We start from the raw sequence: 21,312 nt of genomic DNA, 5'->3' as shown, positions 1-21,312 counted from the left end.
TTACCAAAGTAATTAGGTCATGTTAATGAACCCCGTGAAAATACCCATTTATCCTCCAAGGTTAGTTAATTGATTTTCTTTATCAAGGGAAAATATGTAATTTTAGTGTTCCAATCCACCGTGAATTACGTATGCCTTGTCTATATTATTTTTCTTACTGCAATTAGTTTTTTGCTAATTCTAATAACTTGAGAAATGGAAAACCTAAAGTGAATACAACAAAGTCAGGTAATGCATTATTGATCCATCTAAGTATTTATGATCATTTTTTGTTCTACGAAAGTTTGGGAGAAGAAAAGAATATATAATGCCAAACTTCAATTGACTTTTTAGTTCTTTTATAATCCTAAAAATATTAGCATTCATCCTTCAAACTCTAATGTTGTTTAACACCATTTTAATAATCTTGTAGCTCTTGTGTCTGCATCGACATAAGCAACCCTTGATGCCTCTCGCGGAAAGAACAAGTTCTTCCTGGCAGAGTGGTTTGGTGTTGGTAAATGAAGATCGTAAAATTTTCACTACTAAATTTAACAGTTTTATTGAAGAAAATTTCTTTTGGTATTTACATTAACAGTTTGTCTGTGATTATTTTACCGTCAAGATCATGGACGGAAAATGTTCGTCACAAAAATGCTCATCGGTAATTTTTGGTATGTCGGCAAGTCCATCGTTAATAAATTTACCGATGACTTTATAGACAAAACATACGTGATAAAAAAATAACCGTTTCATTCCATCAGTAATTCTCTCGATATGATTTAACATATCATCGATAAGAGAACTGTATGTAATTTTATCGGTGAGTTAATAGTTGCAACGAAATTTGTAGTAATTCTTTTCTAACTTTGTAGAATATACCAACATATTTATTCTGTTTGTATTTGCTAATTTTATTGTAGTGTTTTTAACTTGTGACAAGGTTAGAATTTTTTTATTATTATTATTATTGAGCAGCTGGTTTTACTGAAGAAAAATGTCTATTAAGCCTGATTTATTATTATTTTTTGTTTTAAACAATAATGTTAGAAAGCACATCTCATTGGCAACATCATCTCATTGTCATCAAAAGCAAGTATTTTGTCATCTATATTCTGCAACATAAATACAACTATTAATATTAAATCTTTAGACATGATCTTGTAATTAATTATGTTAAACACAGTTTACCATTCTATAATGATAAACCGCTCCTCAGATATATATTGGGTTCAATTCTAAGCCAACATTTGTTTTTCAGAGCTATATATATAATCTGTTTAATTTATGTGATGCATATTGAGCCAGAAAAAACAATGTCTCATAATATAAGGAGCTGATTAATTTTATTATAAATTCTAAGAGTGGATCTCATTTATTTGTTTATGTTTATAACTACTTTGCTCGAGTGTTTCTAGTTAGAAGTACCTTACAAGAGTGTTTCTCTCTGATTTAAGCATGAGAAGACATCATTTTAACGATCATAAGAATGACCAAAAATATATATGTGGGCTCAAATCTGTTTTGCAATCGACTTAAACTTGTAGCATTAAAAGATAGATGATTGAAATGTAAAACATGACAATAATATATAGCTAACCCTAAATTTACAATAAATATTATTTTTGTATACAAATTCATTTTGTTCAATTTTAAATCTCTAGGTTTGAGAAATGAGAGAAATTCACCAGAAAACAGCGATAGAGAGAGAAAAGTTTCAATTATCACTATTTTAACAATAAAAACAACCAAGATTGGTGTTAGATGATTTCATTCGATGAGAGGAATTCGATGATGATGGTTTCTTACCTTCATCACCTAAAAAAAGTACATTAGGCTCGAGAGAGAATTCTTTTTTGTTTGATTTTATGTTTTTTGAACCAATTTAGGGGTGTTTTGAGTTGAAAGATTGATTTATTGAGATTACTATGGTGTTTCTTTGTTTTTTTGTGTGTGAAATAGGTTAAAAAAACATACTTTTGAACCCAAAAACACCCCAACTGGATTTTCCTACCGCTCTCATATTATTGGAATCTAGATTTGTAAACGACATGCACATCATATAAATATGATGTCTATAAATCTTTTCTTAAAAAAATTCCCTATAAAATAAGGAATTTCATCAAAATTGAAAATGCATCTACGAAAGGATGACTGTAAACCAAGTCTTCAGTGCATTGTCTTTTATAAACATCACTCTATATATAAATATGATGTTTATATAGGCTTGCGAGAATATATTTGGGGTTTGTTTTACCTCGAGATAAGTCTCTAGACACATCCCTCTTCTCATTACAATCTATGTTTTCTTGTTTGCTTAACAAATGATGCAACCTATAAAATCTTTTCAATAGAGTTCTTTATGCTACCTTTCAAGCCTTTGTAGGGCTTCAAATAGACTCCACTCTTTGATTTGTCTTGTGAGATGAGATGATGTTGTCAATACCATCATCCATCAAATTAAATATGTCAACCTGCTCTATACAAACTGACACAATATATAAAAAAAAATAAAAGGTTATGCTATCTCAAGCTCTAAAAATTATAGTCCTAAATTATAGAGAAATTACAATCCTTAAACTATATATAAAACTCTAAACTAAAAACTTTTGATTAAATCTTTTAATATGTTTAATTTGATGATTTATTCAAAAAGTAACTAGATATTCTTATTTATACTAGTTATAGACCTGAATCTTTATAAAAAAAAATAATTAATGAAAGTTGCATCGCTAATAGAATTTAATTATCATTAGGATTCATAAATTAAATAAGAAAATAAAATCACTGAGAAAACTAAAGAATTCTTTTTTAACAATTTCTAAATCTAATTTGTGCATGAAAACAAACTCAATTGTTTATAGCTAGTTGATCCTTATGTGGAATTCGGCTTATAGAATGCTTTTTAATGTCAATTATTACACGTCCCATGTCAAATTTGTATGGTTGAGATTCAAACATCGAACACTATGAAAAACGAATCAATGGTGTGGTTTTTTTTTTTTAATTTTTAATTTTTTGAGACTTCAAAACAGCCAAAAACCCCTGACTTCCTAGAATATTATGCCCACTTGATCACCACTCTCAATGACTTCAATCACAAATAAACTGGAACTAACAGGAAAACTTGTATCAATTTGGAAGCCTTGCCACAGGTTAAAATTCTTACCTTGGATGCACTGATCATGTCAGATATGAATCTGAGTCCGAGCAATATATATATATATATATATATATATATATATATATATATATATGGGATTAAAACGCATTTACCTTGTATCTTCGAATACGCTTTTACGTAATCTGATGTATACATGTGTATTCTAATAGAATTGGCACCTTGAAAAGGTTTTATTTTTCAATTCACCAGGCCAGTTTATCTCTAGTTTCCATTGAAAGAATACTAGTCAAGGTATCAGGGCCGGATCTTAGTTTCCCGGAAAGATTATGAACAGAAAAACCTACGCGTTCGTATAAGAATAAATGGGAGAGTGAATATGAGAAGGCAAAAGAGAAGAGAGCAAATCAAGTGAAAATGTCATGTATATGCATAGAAACGTGCATGTGTCTCTTCATCATCATCCATAGCCCGCTAAATCCTCCCCTATGCTCATCATCACACGCATTTGCCTTGTTTTGCCTGATACAGACATTCAGTAGCCTACTGAAAACATGTTATATTTTTTCTCTATATATAAAATTAAGGAAGCATACACCATTGGTACTATAATCTGAAAGCAAACTGCTCGTTTTTCAAGACCAGATCAAGTGAGAGAGAGAGAGAGAGAGAGGAAGAGATGATTTTGAGAAGATAGACAGGCAGATGCCTCTAGATGTGAAAAATTAATATTGGCCATGTTATGTGATGCTATCTGTCTTGTCCAATTATGCCCACTTGCTCAACCCCAGCTGTAGCTAACTCCCAACCTCAGTATTGGACCCCATTTCCTTTCTCAACCAAATCATCTGTCACTGTCTTAACCCAATCTGTATCCTCACTACCTCATGCTGCTGGCCCATCCCATGAACACCGCATTTTTCCTTTCCTTTTTACAACCTTATTCTCTTGGGTGTTATGAATATGATATAACGTTGGTGCTTCTGTATATCCCTGTCATTCAGCTTTCCAAGCATAGAGAAACAAGCAAAAATCAAATGACCCACCACCTCCATCAAGCCTCTCTAGTGAACCAGAACCAGGTCCTGTCTGAGAGGATAGTGGTGTCAATGTCGATGAAGATAACGGTGGTGATGAAGATGACGTCGATAGTGATGATAGAGATGTGCATGACATTATTGGCTTAAAAATAAACAAAGCATGCCTTAAACCAGGACTAAATAGCCAGTCATGGACATCCCAATATACTTCTACTCTTAGTTTATGAAGGTTAATATACTCGTTACCTCTAAATTTCCATTGGAGATGCTTCACATGAATGACCAAGTCTCCATCGATCCTTATGTCCATTTCTGGTTCATCCCGGTTAATAGAATTCCCATTACTAGCATTGCCACTGTAATTACATATATTCCTGCACTCGATTGAGATCTCATGAAACATACCTTTCTCATGGAACTTGATTCTTGTAGCGAACTTCTTCTTGCCAAATATGTGCTCCTTTCTTGAAACCAAAATGGGATCAATAAGACCAGGCCTGCACCCAGTTTTCCTATAAGCATCTTTCTTTAGATCACCAAGAAGAAGCACAACCTCTTCATCGCAAACAACAGCAACATAGTACTCAGAATTAGGCTCAGTTTCACCATTGAATCTTGCAGTCTTGAGGTCCCAGAAGATATCCACAGCTTTACCCTCCACTACAAACCGTTTGGAGCCTTGTTTCCTCCAAATATACCAAGGCTTCAGCTCCACTTTGCAGGTGTAGTGGCTCTCTCCCTCAGGACCTTCAACCGATACTGATAGACCATGGAGCAACAGATTCTTGCACCATCTTATTGTAATCAAACGACACTGATCAGCAATCTTTGTACGATAAACAGACACGAAAACACTCTGCCCTGACCTGGTTACTGTGGCAGGATCATCAGTTACCTTGTCACTGGATGTAAAGCAAGCAGGGATCCCAATTGGATGGTCTAGCATTGTACTTAACTTCAAGATTTGCTCTATTAATTCAATGGAAATACTTGGTAGTTTAGCCTAGTATAGAGCAGAACTGAACAACAAATAGAAGTACGACAACAAGATGAGAACGAGTCATGAGCTGGATAAAAACTGATCTTGCTTGCATAATTAGAGAGAGAGAGAGAGAGAGAGAGAGAGAGAGAGAGAGAGATCTTACTGGTTACAGGATGTATTGTATGAAGTCACAGATAGTGCCAGAGGTTTTCTTGGCAGCATTAATGGAAATAAAGAAATACATAGTGAACTGTGAAAGTGAGTGAAGGAGAACACCCCTTTTATATTCAATCATTCAATTATGCTTTAACTTCTCTTACCTGGATTTTGTATTTTATAAACTTGTTTTGTTTCCTTTGTTTTCATGACTTTTTCTTTTTTTTTCTTCTTCTTTTCTTTTTAGCAAGACAACTTTAATGAATCCAAGGTGTTTTTGCTTATTCTACACACACACACACACACTTAAAATACGCATTCCCATGCATGGTTAAAAGAAGAGAAGGCCATTATCACCAGATTGGGAGTATAGATTTCTACGTACGTAGGTAGAATCCTTGGAAGCATGACAGCACATGAGATAGGAGTAAAAGATATGACCAGTCAAAACTTTAAAAAATTGAATCATCAAGAAGTTGGCTTTCCAATGTGGGTCTTACAGGATTTTTTTTATCATTTGATAAAAAAATTAATATAGTTTGATTTGTGGGTGGTCAAGTTTCAGCACTTTCTTAGTTTCTTGGTGTAGGAGAGGAATCTAGGGACAGCTGAAAAGGTCTGTGAAATCTATGGTTGCCATTTTGGGTCTTAGGACAGAGAGGTTTTGCAGTCTTCACGAGCCAGCAAGCCTAGTATTTGCAGTTTGACAGAGATGGAAAAGAAAATTAAAAAGAACAAAGTAAACATGTCTCTTATACAAGCATATGTCTAGCTTACTTTAATGGTATTTGTACAATATAATAAATACAATAAAATAATATAACAGATAATTGGCCTATGACTATGTTAGATTAGATTGCTTCAATACACCCATGTAAGTTGAATGTGCCACATTCAACTTGGATGATAGAAGCATAAACCATGGCGAGAAAAGAGGCTTGGTGAATATATCTGCAATTAATCATTGGAGGCAATAAATTGAACTTCAAGATCGATCTTTACGAGCTACCATGTCATGGATGAAGTGGGAATCAATATCCATATGCTCCATGCAAGCATGAAAGATTGGATTTGCTTCTGAGTTATGCAATCAAAGAAAATGAGGAATTATACCCGAATCACCAGGATCATGACAAGAAATTGAACCCATTATAATTCAGCAGTAGCATTAGCAATAGCTTTTTATTTAACCCGTGTAGAAAAGGAAATCAAGTTGCGACCAAAAAAATAGCATAGAATTTTTATCATCAACGCTAGCATAAGCTAAGAGATTGGTTAGTCAATTAAGGGATTTGACTGACTTTTGTATAACTATAAATAAGGACTTGTGCACACAGCAAACAACAGCTTGGCAGAAAGAACATCCATGTTCTTTTCTTTCAAGTTATTATGGCATCAGAGCCTGGGAGGATTTAGAATTTTTGTTTTAGTATTTTTGCAATATTGATTGTTGCTCGTAGCTAGTCATCTCTCAGTCTAAATTGCTCTTTTCTGTTCACGATGAGGCTTGCAGATTGTTTAGAGAATTATTCAGTCTCTCTGTGTTTGTGAACAATTATCTCTTGCCAAGAACTCACTTTTCTCTGTGTTCGTGAATCTCGATGATCAAGTTTGATGAATTTCAAATAATGCTCAATTTATCAGTTGGGACTTGGGAGAAGTTGAATCACATATAACACTGAATCTACAACGTTATCAATGCTTTTGACATGTGAAACTACCTAAAAACGGTTTATCATTTAAAAGATGATGCGAGAGGATTTCAACATGAACATGATCTTCAAGAATATATATGCAGAGGATGATAAACTGTTCAAGACTACTATTCTGGCTTTATACATGTGCATATTTTGAATATGATAATGTCTTTATAGATGCAATTTCCTTAGTGGGAAAGTTTCATGATAAATCCTAACAACATCATTCTGCTTCGATTTTTCCTTCTTTTTATATCCTATTATATTCTATCTTTATTTGAATCACTTAAGGCCATTTCCCAGATTTTTAAACCTAAATTTGTTAATTAACAATGATATTATATGATTGATTGCTCTTCCATGGAGGAACCCTCTTCATCCCTAATTCTAGTTCTTATTCATCATTCTTTTATCAGACATGTCCTCTAGATTGATTTGTATATTCTCCCTCTTCTTTCTATGTCTTTTAATGCATTTTCCACATCCTCAATTCTTTTAAATATGTAGTAAGACACCACCTCTATTAGAGAATAAGGATGATCCATCTAGATAGTAGTTCAGTGATAAGAATTTGAGATCAAGAGGTTTGTTTTTTCCGTAATTTCAGGTTTGAGAAATTGGCTATATATATATATAAAGACTAAGGATGAAAGACTAGAAGCTCTTGCTGAAATCAAAATATTTAGGATCTTACATCATGTTTCTTTTATGTTAAACACATTAAGGCTGCGTTTGTTTTGCAATATTTTTGTGTTTGCAGTGAAAAAAATACAGCAAAGTGTTTGGTAATCATAAAAACTGTATTTTATATTGCGGGACCCACTAAAAAATTGAGTTTGAAACATAGTTTTTGTGAAGCAGTTTTTACATGCTTTTGTAACTGAGTTTCGTAAAACATTGTTTGTTTTAGTGTTTTAAAAGCGCTTTTGAAAATATTTAAAAACTTTTAATTATTTTCTTTACTTCAAATTAATATTTTTTAATGTTTTTAGATCATTTTGATGCGCTGATATCAAAAATAATTTTTTAAAAAATAAAATACATTATTTTAATGTATTTTCAAGTAAAAAACACTTTGAAAAGCAACCGCAATCATATAACTACCAAACATTTTATATATGTTTTTTACTGGATATAAACTTCAATTATAATTTTTACCAAACACGTATATCCTCGTGCTAGCTCCAAACATGCTTGTTAATTAAGAAAATCTCTATATGGATACAAACAAGGCCTATGTGTATGGTTTGATAAATTTAAATATTTTTTCATCGAACCACTTTAATAATAATATTTTTTTTGGTTAATGTTAATGGCATTTTAATTAAAATCTAAATTCACTATTTGAAGATAACTTTACACCAATATTTCTATAGGAAGGATCTTGATCCATTGATATATTTTCTAGGGCTTGAGATCTCTCATTTTAAATCTAGTGTTTTTGTCGATCAATATAAATATGTTCAAGATCTTATTGATCTTGCCCAAGTTCAAAGATTTTGTCATATTTGATACTCCTATAAAGCTCAAAGTTAAACTTTATTTTGATGTTAAGGGTGTTCTTGATGATTCAACTTACTTTCTAGAAAATCTTTAAAAATCTTAACCACATGTCACTTTTCTTTTCTAAAAAGATATCTCCTTTATTTATAGTTTTATCTAATAATATTTTTATTTCTTATTCTAGGAATATTCTACACCATCTGAGAATATCTTTATTCTATATTTTTTTTGTCCTTTAATTCTTACTTGATTATTATTATGTCCACTAAAGCTTTTTTTATTCTTAGTTATTGATTTTCCCTTCTTTATTTTTTTATTCTTTTGAATTTTTGAGTTTCAAGAAATCGTTAGCATGAATACGACAAATAAAATGATAAAAAATTAGTTAAATTAGGTTGAAAATGCATATTTTTGAAACTTTTGTATTGTTTAAAAATATATTCCAAAACACAGGGAAATAAAAATGAGTTATCACAAATATCACCAAATTACTTTTTAGCCTAATAACAAATTAGCACTTGAGTCACCTATTACGGGTAAATCTGTTTGTTTTTGTTTTTTAAAAATATTTTTGAAAAAAATTAAATTTTATTTTATGTTTTTTTTAATTATTATTTTTTTGTACTTTTTAAATCATTTTGATGCTTTGATATAAAAAATAATTATTAAAAAATAAAAAAAATATTATTTTGATGCATTTCCGAGTGAAAAGCATTTTGAAAAGTAATCACAACTACACTTCTAAACATATTAACAATGATTGAATGACTTCAGCTGCAAGTCATCACTCCACCTTTTAATATTAAAATTTAAACATATAAATTCAAAAAATAATTAAATTAAGAGATTAAAATTAAAAAAATGCAATAATTAAATTACAAAAATAATATGCTGGACTTTTTCTATCATTAGATTATAAAAAGGATATCTGAGTGTATGAATTCATTTTGGTCCTTCAAGTCCTTTCCTTTTTTGAACAAAACTTAATTACGATATAAATACATAATAATGGAGTTTCAACTTTCATTTCTACAGAAGGGTCTCAGGAGAGGAGTTTGTGGAGCTCTACTTTCTTTTTTCTCCTGTAAGAGTTTGGAAAATCTTTAATCAAACACTTCAATAGAAAAATTATAAAATTTATAAACCAAATTTGCAGTTTGGTTAACATCAAACCAAACCATCCTTCCATTTCCATTCACTAACAGCAAACATCGAAACAGACCCGAAAACATTCCGGACCACCTGCAACCAACTAACTGCCACTCTCGCCACCATCCGACAACCACCTCCGCAGCGCAGCCGACACAGAAATCTACATTCTTAAGCTGAAACCCAACCTGAAAAGGTGGGGGGGAAGATGAGAAGGGAAGGAAGCGAGAACCCTCAGGGGAGTCGCCAAATCTGGTTTCAGCAGAAAAAGAACGAGTAGATCTACAAAGGGAGAAAAAGGAACTTGCTGTGAGAACCCTCATTTTTGGTCTATCTCTATCCTCTTCCTTGTCTCAATTTGTTGACATCAAAGAAGTTATTGTCAAAGGAACTTGTTATATTGTGAAAATTCATCTCCCAACACTCACTAGACTACTACTAGTTGAATTGCAGTCTTGGGCTTAGTAAGATTTTCTCCGTAGATATTGGCGTTACTTGATGTCTTCCCATGTTCATATTATTCTGATTATGCTGTTGCATCATGTTTTCAACTTTCTTTGTTCTGAGTGTTTTCCGTAGTAGCATAATCTGCTCAATTATTTATTTATTTGTTTGAGATGAAGCATTGTTCACTTTGTAGTGATGGTGGGCTTGGAAAAGGTTGATTTGAAAGCTATTAAGTTGGAGAAAGGATATGTCGGGGAAGGAGTGCAAGAGGAAAACCGCCGTAAGGCCCAACAAGCAGAGGTTCGGAAGTCTGGCACTCAATCTAAAAGACAAGAATCTGAAGAAACTAGAAGCTTGAATGCCTTAAGTACTGGCCAGAGTAATTCAATTGTATTGGAGCATGGGCAGCCTCCAGTGGATGACAGTGGCATTTCTTTTGCATCTACAATATGTCCAGCACCACTTTGTCGTCAATTTTGGAAAGCTGGGAATTATGATGACGGGCTCAATTCCGAGACCACACTTCAAAGTATGCAGCTATCAATTCTTTCATCTTAATTTCATGACTGTCACTTATTATTGAAAATCTCTACCTTGTTGTGCAATCTATCATATATGTTGTGGTGTTGCTTTACTCCTTGTTTTGTCTTATAACTTGGATTATAGAATCTTTTGCCATTCGCGGAAGTATCTCTTTTCAGTGTGTGTTTGTACTCGATAAGCCATTCTCCAAGTTGCTCCTTTTAATTTTCTTTATGGTATAACAGATGGCAAGAGTTATCTCCATGTCCACCCCATGTTTCTTCATTCAAATGCCACTTCTCATAAGTGGGCTTTTGGTGGTATGTCCAGCTAATACAGTATTCTATTCCACCTGTACTTTGGTGATGATAAATTTAAGAGTAGAGTTTGCATCTAACGACCTTTTCTTGTTTGCAGCCATAGCAGAACTGATTGACAATGCAGTTGATGAGGTAAGTAGCCAGTTTTCTTTTTCTTTTTTAACTGGCTTATACAAGTTTGATTGTCATGTAGTCTATTGTTGAAAGTACAAAATAATGTGGTGTGGTGTTTTTGAGATCATTGTTAGTGGGCCTATAAGCCTATACATGTCATGTCGTCACACTTGTACGTTCTTGCTTAGATGTTCTCTTGACTGGACAGAGCAGTGTCTGAAACCCAGACAAGATGTGCATATCAGGGAACTGGTTGGGACACCTGTCCAGGTGATCTGCTGAACCTGGAGGTCGTAATTTTTTTTTTGGTTGATATTAATAGCAGGTTGTACAATTTTTCATTTCTAATGATTTTTCCAAAATGTGACAAGAGATTACTGCCTGCTTTAACACACACACATGTATGTGCATGTGCACGTGTGCATTCCCAAAAATAAGCAATAAGAAAAGTGAATAACTTCTCAGTAGACATTTGAATGCTTAAACCACTATTTATAGAACTTTTACCATTTCTCAACCGTAGCAAGCTGAATCTAAAGTTTATGAAAATCTTATCACATCAATCATAATTTTTTCTAAAATAATTTACTTAAAACTACTAATTTAAAAGGAAAAGGCCACATATTAATTTAATCTCATTGTATGTTCATAGGCTAAATAATTCCACTTTTAGTAGGTGGATGTGTATGGATTTTATTTTTAATTCATTAATTAAACCTATACATGTGAATGATATCACGATAACAATGTAGTTTACCTATTGACTTTGTCCATTTTCTGATTCAATGTGATGCTTGGTTCTTGAAACATTTTGGATGATGTTATGACTGCACAAGTCTTGATACCTGTGCTCCTATGTGCTTTCTTCTTTGGAAAAACGCATGTGGGTCTGTTAAGTGGTAATCCTAAGGCAAATCAGCTTTTATTTCACTAATAGCCTTTCTTTTGTCTATTGCTATCAAATGTATGCCATGGTCACTCTTATGTGTTAGAATCTCTTTACCATTTATTTCTGTTATCATATGGTGACATCTTCAAGCTGTGAATTTCACTTTTCATATCCTTTTTTTTTTCACTTGATAGATCCAAAACGGGGCCACTTTTGTAATTGTAGATAAAACCTTAAATCCAAGAGATCAAAGTCCAGCATTGTTAATTCAAGGTGTGTTTATCTTGTCAAACATAAAGACTTGTTGTCAAGTTGTTTTGTAGTCTTTGTTGATGAAATATTTATCTTGAAAAAAAACTGAATGCTTCCTGATTTTGGTCTTTGCATGTTGGTACTATATGACTAGATAATGGTGGTGGAATGGATCCTGAAGCAATCCGGCGATGCATGAGTTTTGGATTTTCTGATAAAAAGTCCAAAGCAGCAATTGGACAATGTAAAGAACTTGTCTGTGCTTTTACTGAATTCTATGATTATTTCCTTCCATATTTATTGCTTGAGCTGTGGTCCTTTCAGATGGTAATGGCTTCAAGACCAGCACCATGAGACTTGGGGCAGATGTTATTGTCTTCAGCTGCCACTTGGGTGATAGGTTTGATTATGATTCTAAAACTTTCACTGACTTGTTCATCTGAATTTAAATGTTTACAATTCTTATACAAACCATGCACAAGTGAAGTGATAGCCACTGCTGGCTAGTTATATATTTTCAAATATGCGTGCAAAAACATTCGATGATTTCCTAGTTCATTTATTAATCTTCAACATATTTCTTACCTCTGCCATCACAATTGTTTCTTCCCTATCTTTGATGGTGAAACTGTATAGATGACAGTAATAGGTGAGCCAAATTACGCATGATTTCACTGCATACATTAAGAACAGATAACAGGTCAAAAAAGAAAAAGATAAAGAACAATCTCAGGTCAAAAAGAAAAATAAAAGAAAAAAAAAAAACCGTGCTCCTTTTGTTTTCTAATATTGTGTAATATGTAATTACCCATTCAATCTTGTTTTCTTATTAGTTTATATAATGAGCAGGGTAATGACACAAAGCATTGGTCTCCTCTCTTATACATTTTTGACACAAACAGGGCACGACAGAATAGTGGTGCCAATGGTGAGTTTCACTTCCCCACTTAATTATGTTAGCTGAATTTCTTTCTGATTTTCTTCTATCTTGGGAATTGTTTTTTGGAAAGTTAATAATTGCAATTTTTTAGATGGCATTTTGTTGCTTTTTATAGCATGTATATGTAGTGTACCACACGCATGCCACAACAGCTTGAGTTGAGGTTCTGATTATTAGTCTTTTGGATGGTATCCTGATTTGATAATGCAACATCATGAAGGATATTTTCATCCAAAGGAATGAGAAGATCCCAAAAAAATTGTGGGATTTAAAGGGAGGAGGTTATATGATCCCAAATATTAGGCTCTTGGGTCAGACCTCAGCAGATGCTAGTGAACCACAGGTCTTAAATCCTGTTATTATATAGCTGACTTAGCTGTTGACCTTTTGGTTTCCAAGACGTGGCAAACTGCTGCTTCTATGTTTTATCCCTGCTTTCCATTTTTGTTTACAAGCTTGTATTTCTGGAGTCTATTTTAAGAACTTGTTTCTATATGCAGGTGGATTATGAGCTTAACACGATTACTGGTAATATGGAAATTGCACATCGGTATGATAAAGAATACTTTATGTCTAACCTTTCCATGCTGTTGCAATGGTCTCCCTATTCAACAGAAGCTGAGCTGCTGAAACAAGTAAATTCCTATCCTATATCTTTTCCTCTACTTGCCATCATTCATTGCATTTTATGTTGCTCCTTCATATGTGTATAGATTTGTTTTACCAGTTGATGTAGCTAATTACACAATAGTCTTTCTTTAAGTTTAGTAATGATATCCTGATGGTTCATTTTACTCCTATACAACTTCTGAGCTATTTAACACAGAGGTACATGTGTACAGGCATGTAAAAATCTAAATGTTATTTTTGCCCCAAGATTACCTTCCCTTCTTTTTAGAGTTGGGTTAAAAATCAAATGGTACAAAAGCGGATACATCTTGAAGTGTTTGTTTAAGTGATCGTTCCATTTTCAATAGATACTGCACATAAATTCAGAAAGAATGTGACGTAGGGCTATAGAATAGAGAAAATTCTCATGGTTGTTCAATGTCGAGCTGGGGGTGTTATGAGTAGGCCAGACATATTTTCTGCCACAATTTTGCTAGAATTGGAAGCTGAAATTTTTGTTTAGCTGTTGGAATGAGATTTGGATGGTAGTAGTATTAGAACGACAAGCACCAAGGTGCACCTTGAAATCTTTTCAAAAAGTTCAATTATTCTTTGTAGTCATAATAAGTAAAACGCTACTAAATGGTACAAAACTTCCAGATACACCATGATTCTTGATAAAAGCTAGAATTTGGAAATGCTTTGTTGATACTGTCTTTCTCCCTTGCAAGCTCATTTCTTAAAATAACTCCAATTTGATTTGCAGTTTGATGACATTGGATCGCATGGCACAAAAGTTATTATCTATAATTTGTGGTTCAGTGATGATGGGAATGTGGAGCTAGACTTTGATACAGATCCCGAGGTTGGAACTTCTTTCTGTCTCTTTGTAGTTGTTTTCTCCTCTAAACTTTATTATATACTACGATCACTCCCAGTTAGCTGCTTTGTTGTGGCATGGTTGCAGGATATTCGTATTGGTGGGGATGTAAAAAAAGTACAGGCAAATCCTGCTTGGAGGACAGTCAATGAACAACATATTGCCAATCGATTACATTATTCACTCCGTGTAAGTTCTTTTTTTATTTTTATCTGTCTCTTCATGCAAGTTTACAGTTGAGGTAATAGTTCATAGACAGTGCCTCCTTTTTTGTGATAAGCCTCTTCACCTAAGTTCATGGTGGAGACATCATAACTCACTCATGCATGCTCGCTCATGTGCAATCACATCTAAGGAATATATGAAAATGATTTTCACTGTCTGATATCTTATGCTCCTCAGGCTTATTTGTCCATACTGTACCTGAAAATACCAGAAACTTTCACAATAGTGCTGCGGGGGCAATTTGTGGAGCATCGTAATCTCGTCCTTGATCTCAAATTTCAAGAATTCATTGTGTACAGGCCTCAAACTGGTGGATGTAAAGAGGTATTACTTGCAAACTTTCTCCTTGTTCAGTTACTCTCTGCATTGCATTAAAAAAATATTGAGTGATTGAATGTCTCATTTCTCAAATTGCATCTAGTTTTAACTACCAGGCCATTTAAACGATGTTTTCTCAACAATTTTTGTTGTTTCTGTTATAACTATGAGTCAACTGCTGGAGGTTCAAGTATCATATTGGTGGGTAGTGCCACCCTTGCTCTCTCTTCTAGTGGGAAATGGGATCTCAGAAAACCATGTGTGCGTGTGTGTGTGTGATTCTATTGTGCCTTAGTGTGTGCTGCTAAGATTCATGACAAATATATTATTCCTGCATATCTCTCGACATTTTTTTTCATATCTTACTGCCCATCATTGTCCAAGTTTTCGAGCGTCAATACGATACTCATTTGTAAAAGTAGTTCGTGTCTTCCTACCTTTCTTTGTCTAAGTTTAGCATGTTAATCTAATGCTTATTTTGTAAAATGCACATGATTCTGATTTTCAGTGATTGTAATTCCTGTTCCTACCTGGTTTAATTTTGCAGGCTGAAGTCTTAACTACAATTGGGTTTTTAAAAGAAGCTCCACATGTCACTGCCCATGGTTTCAATATCTACCACAAGAACCGTCTTATTCTGGCAAGTGTCTTTTAACTAGGAGGTTTTACCTTTGCATTGGCAGATATGAGAACAAACCATTGACCCATTGGAATTATGCATTCTTCCTTGGTTTTGGCCCTTTAGTCCATTGTGTAGTATTTATAAATGCTGTTATGATGTACAACCATTTTATGACTGAAAAAAACACAAATTCAAATTCTCTAGAAGACTATTTTATTTAATAACCATCGCATCATAACATAACTTGAGTGCTATTTATAGGCCCCAAAGCAGATAGAATTAGAAAAACTAAACAATTAGAAAATTTACTAAGTAAGAAATATAGCTAGGTTACTTATAAGCCAGCTTTAAATAATAATATAAATTTGGAAGGAACAAGATGGTCATCACTTTGAGATAAAGGAGTTAAAACAATGGACTTTGTACAGGAAAAACTAGAAGAGTGGCACATTGAAGGTTCCATCATTGTGAAGTTTAAACAAGATTTCAATCACATTGACTTTATCATTCTTTCCAAACTTAATTTTTAGAAGACTATATCGTATTGTCATCATTACTGCCACTGTTGAAGAAAAGTGATAGGTATCAGAAGCAAAATTGTTATGTTAATTGTTGATGTCATAGAAGTTCATGGAGCTTTTGCTCCCTCGTTGCTCTGAAATCTAAGGTCTAGAACCAGGAAAGAGTAAGGGTAAGGAAGGACTACTTTGGAAATTAATTTTCAAGTATTCTAAACTTTTAGTAGTTTGTAGGAATTTCGCTACTATTTAATAATTGTTAAGTAGATTTAATAAACCACCTTATTAAATATCAATTAGCATGGGGACAAGACCACAGAATCTTACTTGTTGACTTCCTTCTATGCATCTCCAAAATAAACCACCTTATTTCAATAGAATGTTTAGATGCCTTCTTTGTGAAGTTTAGATGCCATGTGATTGTGTGTTGCTGTGGTTCTTTTCCTTCACGGTAAAGTTTGCATGGAGCCTTGACCATTTCTTTTACCTTGGTAATGTAAAAGGTTTAGTGGTAGCTTTATCTTGCTCAGTTTTGTTCTGAAGAAAATGATGGCAATCTTCTGAGAGGTCTCTTCTTTCTCTTGCAATGCAGCCATTTTGGCCTGTTGTGAGCTATGCAGACAGTAGGGGAAGAGGGGTGGTTGGTGAGAAGCTTCTAAAAATCTTTTCTAGTTTTTTGCCCTTTTCCTATGGTGTTGAGGTGAATTTTGTTCAGAATTGTAATTAATGCTTGACACTAATCTAGTATTACTTCCATAGGTGTTCTGGAAGCAAATTTTGTTGAGCCCACTCATAACAAACAAGATTTTGAGAGAACTTCCCTGTTTCAGAAGCTTGAAGGTCGATTGAAGGAGATGACATGGGAGTACTGGTACACTTTTCAATTTCTACTCAAAAAGAAATCTTTGTTTGAGTAATTTGAAAGTTTATGTCATGTTGCTCTCTATTTTGAGTAAAGAATCCTTTATTTAGAGTAATTTGGAAGTTTTTGTCATGTTGCTGTTTCTGAGGCTCTTCACTTGGTTTTTCTAATTCTATTTTGCAACTTCCAAAAATTGCCTGGTCTATGTGTCCACAGACTGTCTATGGTTGTTCAAAGTTACTAAAAAGATTATCGCACAATCTCAAGCTTCCATATTCTTTTTCCCTTTTTCTAAATTGATTACTTGATTTGTTGTTAAATGGATTTGCATGGGATTTGTACACCTAATTGATAAATTGAAATGATTCCTTGTGGTGAAAAATGCCCCTTATTTGCTTTGGATCTGTGCAGCTAATTGATTAATAGAAATGATTCTTTGTAGTGACAAATGCCCCTTACAGTGAGCATCTAATTTATGTTCTTATATATCGATGACTTAAGTCATGCTGGTTATTGACTTTTGTCAGGGATTACCACTGTGGACTGATTGGTTACCAGGTCAAGAAAAAGCTTCCACCAATAGAGCCTCCACGAGATTCATCCCCTGACATGCCAAATAGTGGTAAAATGAAACCTGTCACTTTGAATCATGGTATGCCAAGTGGTGGCCAGACAAAACCTGTCACATTGAATCATGGTATGCCAAATGGTGGAAAGACAAAACCTGTCACGTTGAATCATGGTATGCCAAATGGTGGCAAGACAAAACCTGTCACGTTGAATCATGGTATGCCAAATGGTGGCAAAACAAAACCTGTCACATTGAATCAAAATCACCATTCTGTTAGTGTGAAAGCAGCATCTGCTGCAGGTACACCCTTTCAATATGAAAAAGTTGTGCTTGAATAATACTAGATAATTGTCTTTTATTCCCATGTGCTTGATTAAAATAAATTTTTTCATATCTCGGAGCTTTCTTTGGAAAAATTCCTATTGTTGGGACAGGACTATCATCAAAGAGGAAGGACCGTGGTGATTTAAACACATTTGAAAGAATGAAACGGCAGGCAGGGACAAGGGCAGATGCTCACAATTTGGAAATACAGGTCTGAGTAAGGAGCATGAATCTGAATATCTTATTGAAGTGAAGCAGTGCATGCAGATTACCCAATTCCCTTGAAAGCCTTGACCTTAATTCATCTCCCACAAATTTTATTTGGTCTATGCTTCTGCTATCACAACTATATGTGTCCAGGCCTAAATCTGTCTCTTCCATGCTTCTTACTTCTGATGTTGAATTCATTGTCTATGGTGAAAGTAGGAGAACAATAGTTAGTATGGTATGCTAACCAGAAATTTCTAATATAGTAGCATTCAAGACACAGAGAGGTGATTCTCAGGTTGCTTTTCTGCAAAAACTCTAATTTGATATAATTTAGCATGCACGCATGCACGCATAAAAGATAGCTTCTTTACTGTGGGATTATTTTCATTACATAGCTTGCTTTTGCTCTCTATTTCTTGACCAAAATGGGTGATTTCTCTGTGCTTTTTGCAGTTCATTTTCTTGTTCTGATTTATTCATTTGTTTGCTTCCTGTCATGTTGTTTTTTCTAAGAAATCTGTTGCTAATTTGGCCTGCAATCTTTTGTAGTCTTTGAGTACTGCGAATCAGTTGATGGATAAGGAGACTGTGAACTTGATTCAAGAAAACAAGAAACTTCATGCAAAGTAAGTATTATCATAACATTCCCGGTACATCAGTTTTGTTCAATATATAGGTTGAGTTAAACTAGGGTTGCTTGGTGTCCATACAAGCAACCCTATTCTATCAATTATGATGAAATCATATTGAAATTGAGAAGTATTTTCTTTAAATACTCGTCCAACCCTCTGTTGTAGGGTTTTCTAGCCAATTCTTAGCCTTTCCTACAGGGTTTTCTTTTATATCCCTCAGCTCCCTTCCAGAGGAGCTCTCTTTTTGTAGGTTTTATTCTCCCTCAATCAACTTATTCCTCTAGGATAGGGAGTTCTGCAACCCTTTATCTTCTTTCTTCCCCCTGTTCTGTATCAATTGGATTCTGTATATTGATCTTTTGTGATTAGAGATAGCTAGTGTCATGAAGTTAAAAGATTAGACTGGCACTTGATGAACAGCATCAAAATGCAGTTCAGGAGAATTCTGTATTGACTGACTGTAAACATTTGGCCCTAATTGGAGGAACTTGCATTGTTTTAAGCTTGGCATCCGTGAAAATTTGCTAGTGTTTATTTTATTTTTCAGATGCTTGGAACATGAGAAAAGGAGGGAAGACCTTGATCTGAAGGTATTTTATACGCCACGGTTAATAATTACATGCATATTCTATGTTTTCCTTCTTTTTGAAATTTAATAAGCATCTTTATCACGCTTGAAAGTGTATAGCAGTCCATTGGAGATGTTACACACATAACTACTCATCTCAGTATATATGTGTGTATGCTGCCTGTCTGTATTAATCAGTGGAATGGTATAATCATGGACTTTGTGTTTTTAATTCCTTCATTCTAGAAAGGCCTTATTTATTTTTGTTAAATAACTACAATACGGGATTTGAGTTCAATACACTAGAAAATGATCTTATTTTGAAGTGGTGGAATTCTGCCAATTCTAGAAACCCTGAACTCTTGCCAGTAAGTGCAACCAAGTTTTGTTGATTTCCATTTGGCATCCAAACAGATGCAAATAGTAACAAAATCACACTTGAGGACAAGCTCTCTTGCATTTGAAATGACGAGTTAAGTTTCAATGATTGATCAAATATCAAGCTGATGATGTTCATATTGGTGCAGGTGAGGCAGCTAAGAAGGGAACTAGGAGATGTTCAACAGGAGTATGATCGGCTTATGGTTGAATTAACATCATTAGACACGGTCAAGGAGGAAGAGCACGTACGTACGTAGATTTTTTTGGGTACTATTTTGAACCCTCTTATCGTAGAACACCTTTGTTGTTGTATCATATTCTGGGAAAGAGGGAGGGAGCTCAGTGTATCGGATTCTCAGCATGTTTAGTGTGGATGATACTAATTGAGAATCAACAGCGCTGATGCATTTATAGGAATCGATTTATGCTTCAGTACGAGTCGATTATCTATGTTTACACGCCAGCCATGGACCTGCAATATATTAGCTGTAAAAATTATTATCTAATATTAGAAATTATCCCTGTGATTACATCTCTGAAGATTAAAAAAAAAGAAAAGAAAATTGGGTGTCTGCAATTAATATTAACGTACAGCACAATGAATTTAGACTCTTGGTGTTTTATTGATTATATAAATAGTGAATTAATATTGTGTCTTAGCCTAAGTGGTGGTTAGCGTGTGTATCAAACTTAGAGCTCACAGGTTCAATAGTTGAAAATGACAATATTGTTTTTAAGGAACTAGAAGACATTTTCTTTTTAAAAAAAAGATGGAAAACATGTTTATTTTTTTAATTAAAAAAACTAAAATAAAATTAGGCCCACGCATGCCTAGTTTGCTATTGATGGACCAGATGCTAGCCATTACACTTTTATGTCTTACCTCAAGTAGCTTAGAGGTCGCATGTTTAATAGTTGAAAATGACAATATTGTTTTTAAAGAACTAGAAAATATATATACATATTTTAAAGATGGAAGACATGTTTATTTTTTTAATAAAAAAACTAAAAAAAAATTAGATCCGCACATGCCTAGTTTGCTATTGGTGGGCCAGATGCTAGCCCTTACACTTTATGTCTTTTCTTTTTTTGTCTTTAGTTTTTTTTTGTTTTTGTTTTTAAATAGATTTTGATCATGATTTAATTATATTTATGATTTGATTGTATTCATGTACTTTTTAGTTTTAGTTTGAATATAGTTCTTCAATATTATTATAAATTTTAAGTTCAATTTTAATAATTTGCTTCTTAGTTATTATGTAATTGATATGAAAATAATAATGCTAACATTAAATTATTCATGAAAATTCAATTCAAATTTTTTTAAAAAAAAAATTTAAATAGATTTTGATCATGATTTAATTATATTTACGATTTTTTTTCTTTTAATCACACAAAGCATGGACATACTAGTTTGATATTTTTTTTATTAACTTACTTTAACAATTATAAAATATATTTTTTTCACAAAAATAATAATT

General features: G+C 33.5%; 2 protein-coding genes across 7 annotated transcripts; one reads left to right on the top strand and one right to left on the bottom strand.

The window, feature by feature from the left end:
• Window positions 1-3,639: 3,639 nt before the first annotated feature.
• LOC133678373 (uncharacterized) lies at window positions 3,640-5,424 on the bottom strand. The gene is made up of 2 exons (XM_062100659.1): window positions 5,286-5,424; window positions 3,640-5,159 (listed from the first exon to the last, which is right to left on the bottom strand). The coding sequence occupies exon 2, from the start codon at window positions 5,084-5,086 to the stop codon at window positions 4,097-4,099; it is 990 nt and encodes a 329-aa protein (XP_061956643.1). The 5' UTR covers window positions 5,087-5,159; window positions 5,286-5,424; the 3' UTR covers window positions 3,640-4,096.
• A 4,072-nt stretch (window positions 5,425-9,496) lies between these two features.
• Window positions 9,497-20,266, top strand: LOC133678663 (protein MICRORCHIDIA 6-like). 6 transcript variants are annotated; one of them, XM_062101082.1, is made up of 21 exons: window positions 9,497-9,936; window positions 10,268-10,603; window positions 10,842-10,916; window positions 11,014-11,048; window positions 11,244-11,300; window positions 12,114-12,192; window positions 12,326-12,415; window positions 12,496-12,571; window positions 13,021-13,099; window positions 13,612-13,746; window positions 14,487-14,585; window positions 14,688-14,789; window positions 15,003-15,149; window positions 15,691-15,783; window positions 16,876-16,927; window positions 17,043-17,154; window positions 17,673-18,016; window positions 18,151-18,251; window positions 18,800-18,876; window positions 19,430-19,472; window positions 19,978-20,266. In XM_062101082.1, the coding sequence occupies exons 2-21, from the start codon at window positions 10,270-10,272 to the stop codon at window positions 20,086-20,088; spliced, it is 2,241 nt and encodes a 746-aa protein (XP_061957066.1). In that variant the 5' UTR covers window positions 9,497-9,936; window positions 10,268-10,269; the 3' UTR covers window positions 20,089-20,266. The 6 variants fall into 6 exon arrangements, with proteins under 6 accessions (XP_061957066.1, XP_061957067.1, XP_061957064.1 ...); XM_062101083.1 differs by having other exon boundaries at window positions 9,497-9,955; XM_062101080.1 differs by lacking the exon at window positions 9,497-9,936 and adding an exon at window positions 9,965-10,091.
• Window positions 20,267-21,312: the final 1,046 nt, after the last annotated feature.

The sequence above is a fragment of the Populus nigra genome, chromosome 18, assembly GCF_951802175.1.
Source record: "Populus nigra chromosome 18, ddPopNigr1.1, whole genome shotgun sequence".
Classification (NCBI taxonomy): Eukaryota; Viridiplantae; Streptophyta; class Magnoliopsida; order Malpighiales; family Salicaceae; genus Populus; species Populus nigra.
The sequence above is the reverse complement of the archived record's forward strand: the minus strand, read 5'-3'. Positions and strand labels throughout refer to the sequence as shown.

What these genes read in the sequence shown, in the direction of transcription:
- LOC133678373 (XM_062100659.1), bottom strand. Translation starts at nt 5,086, where the DNA reads ATGCTAGACCATCCAATTGGGATCCCTGCTTGCTTTACATCCAGTGAC.
- LOC133678663 (XM_062101080.1), top strand. An exon ending in ACTTTGATACAGATCCCGAG is followed by an intron (nt 14,586 to 14,687) that starts GTTGGAACTTCT and finishes GCATGGTTGCAG; the next exon opens with GATATTCGTATTGGTGGGGA. An exon ending in GAGATGACATGGGAGTACTG is followed by an intron (nt 17,155 to 17,672) that starts GTACACTTTTCA and finishes GACTTTTGTCAG; the next exon opens with GGATTACCACTGTGGACTGA.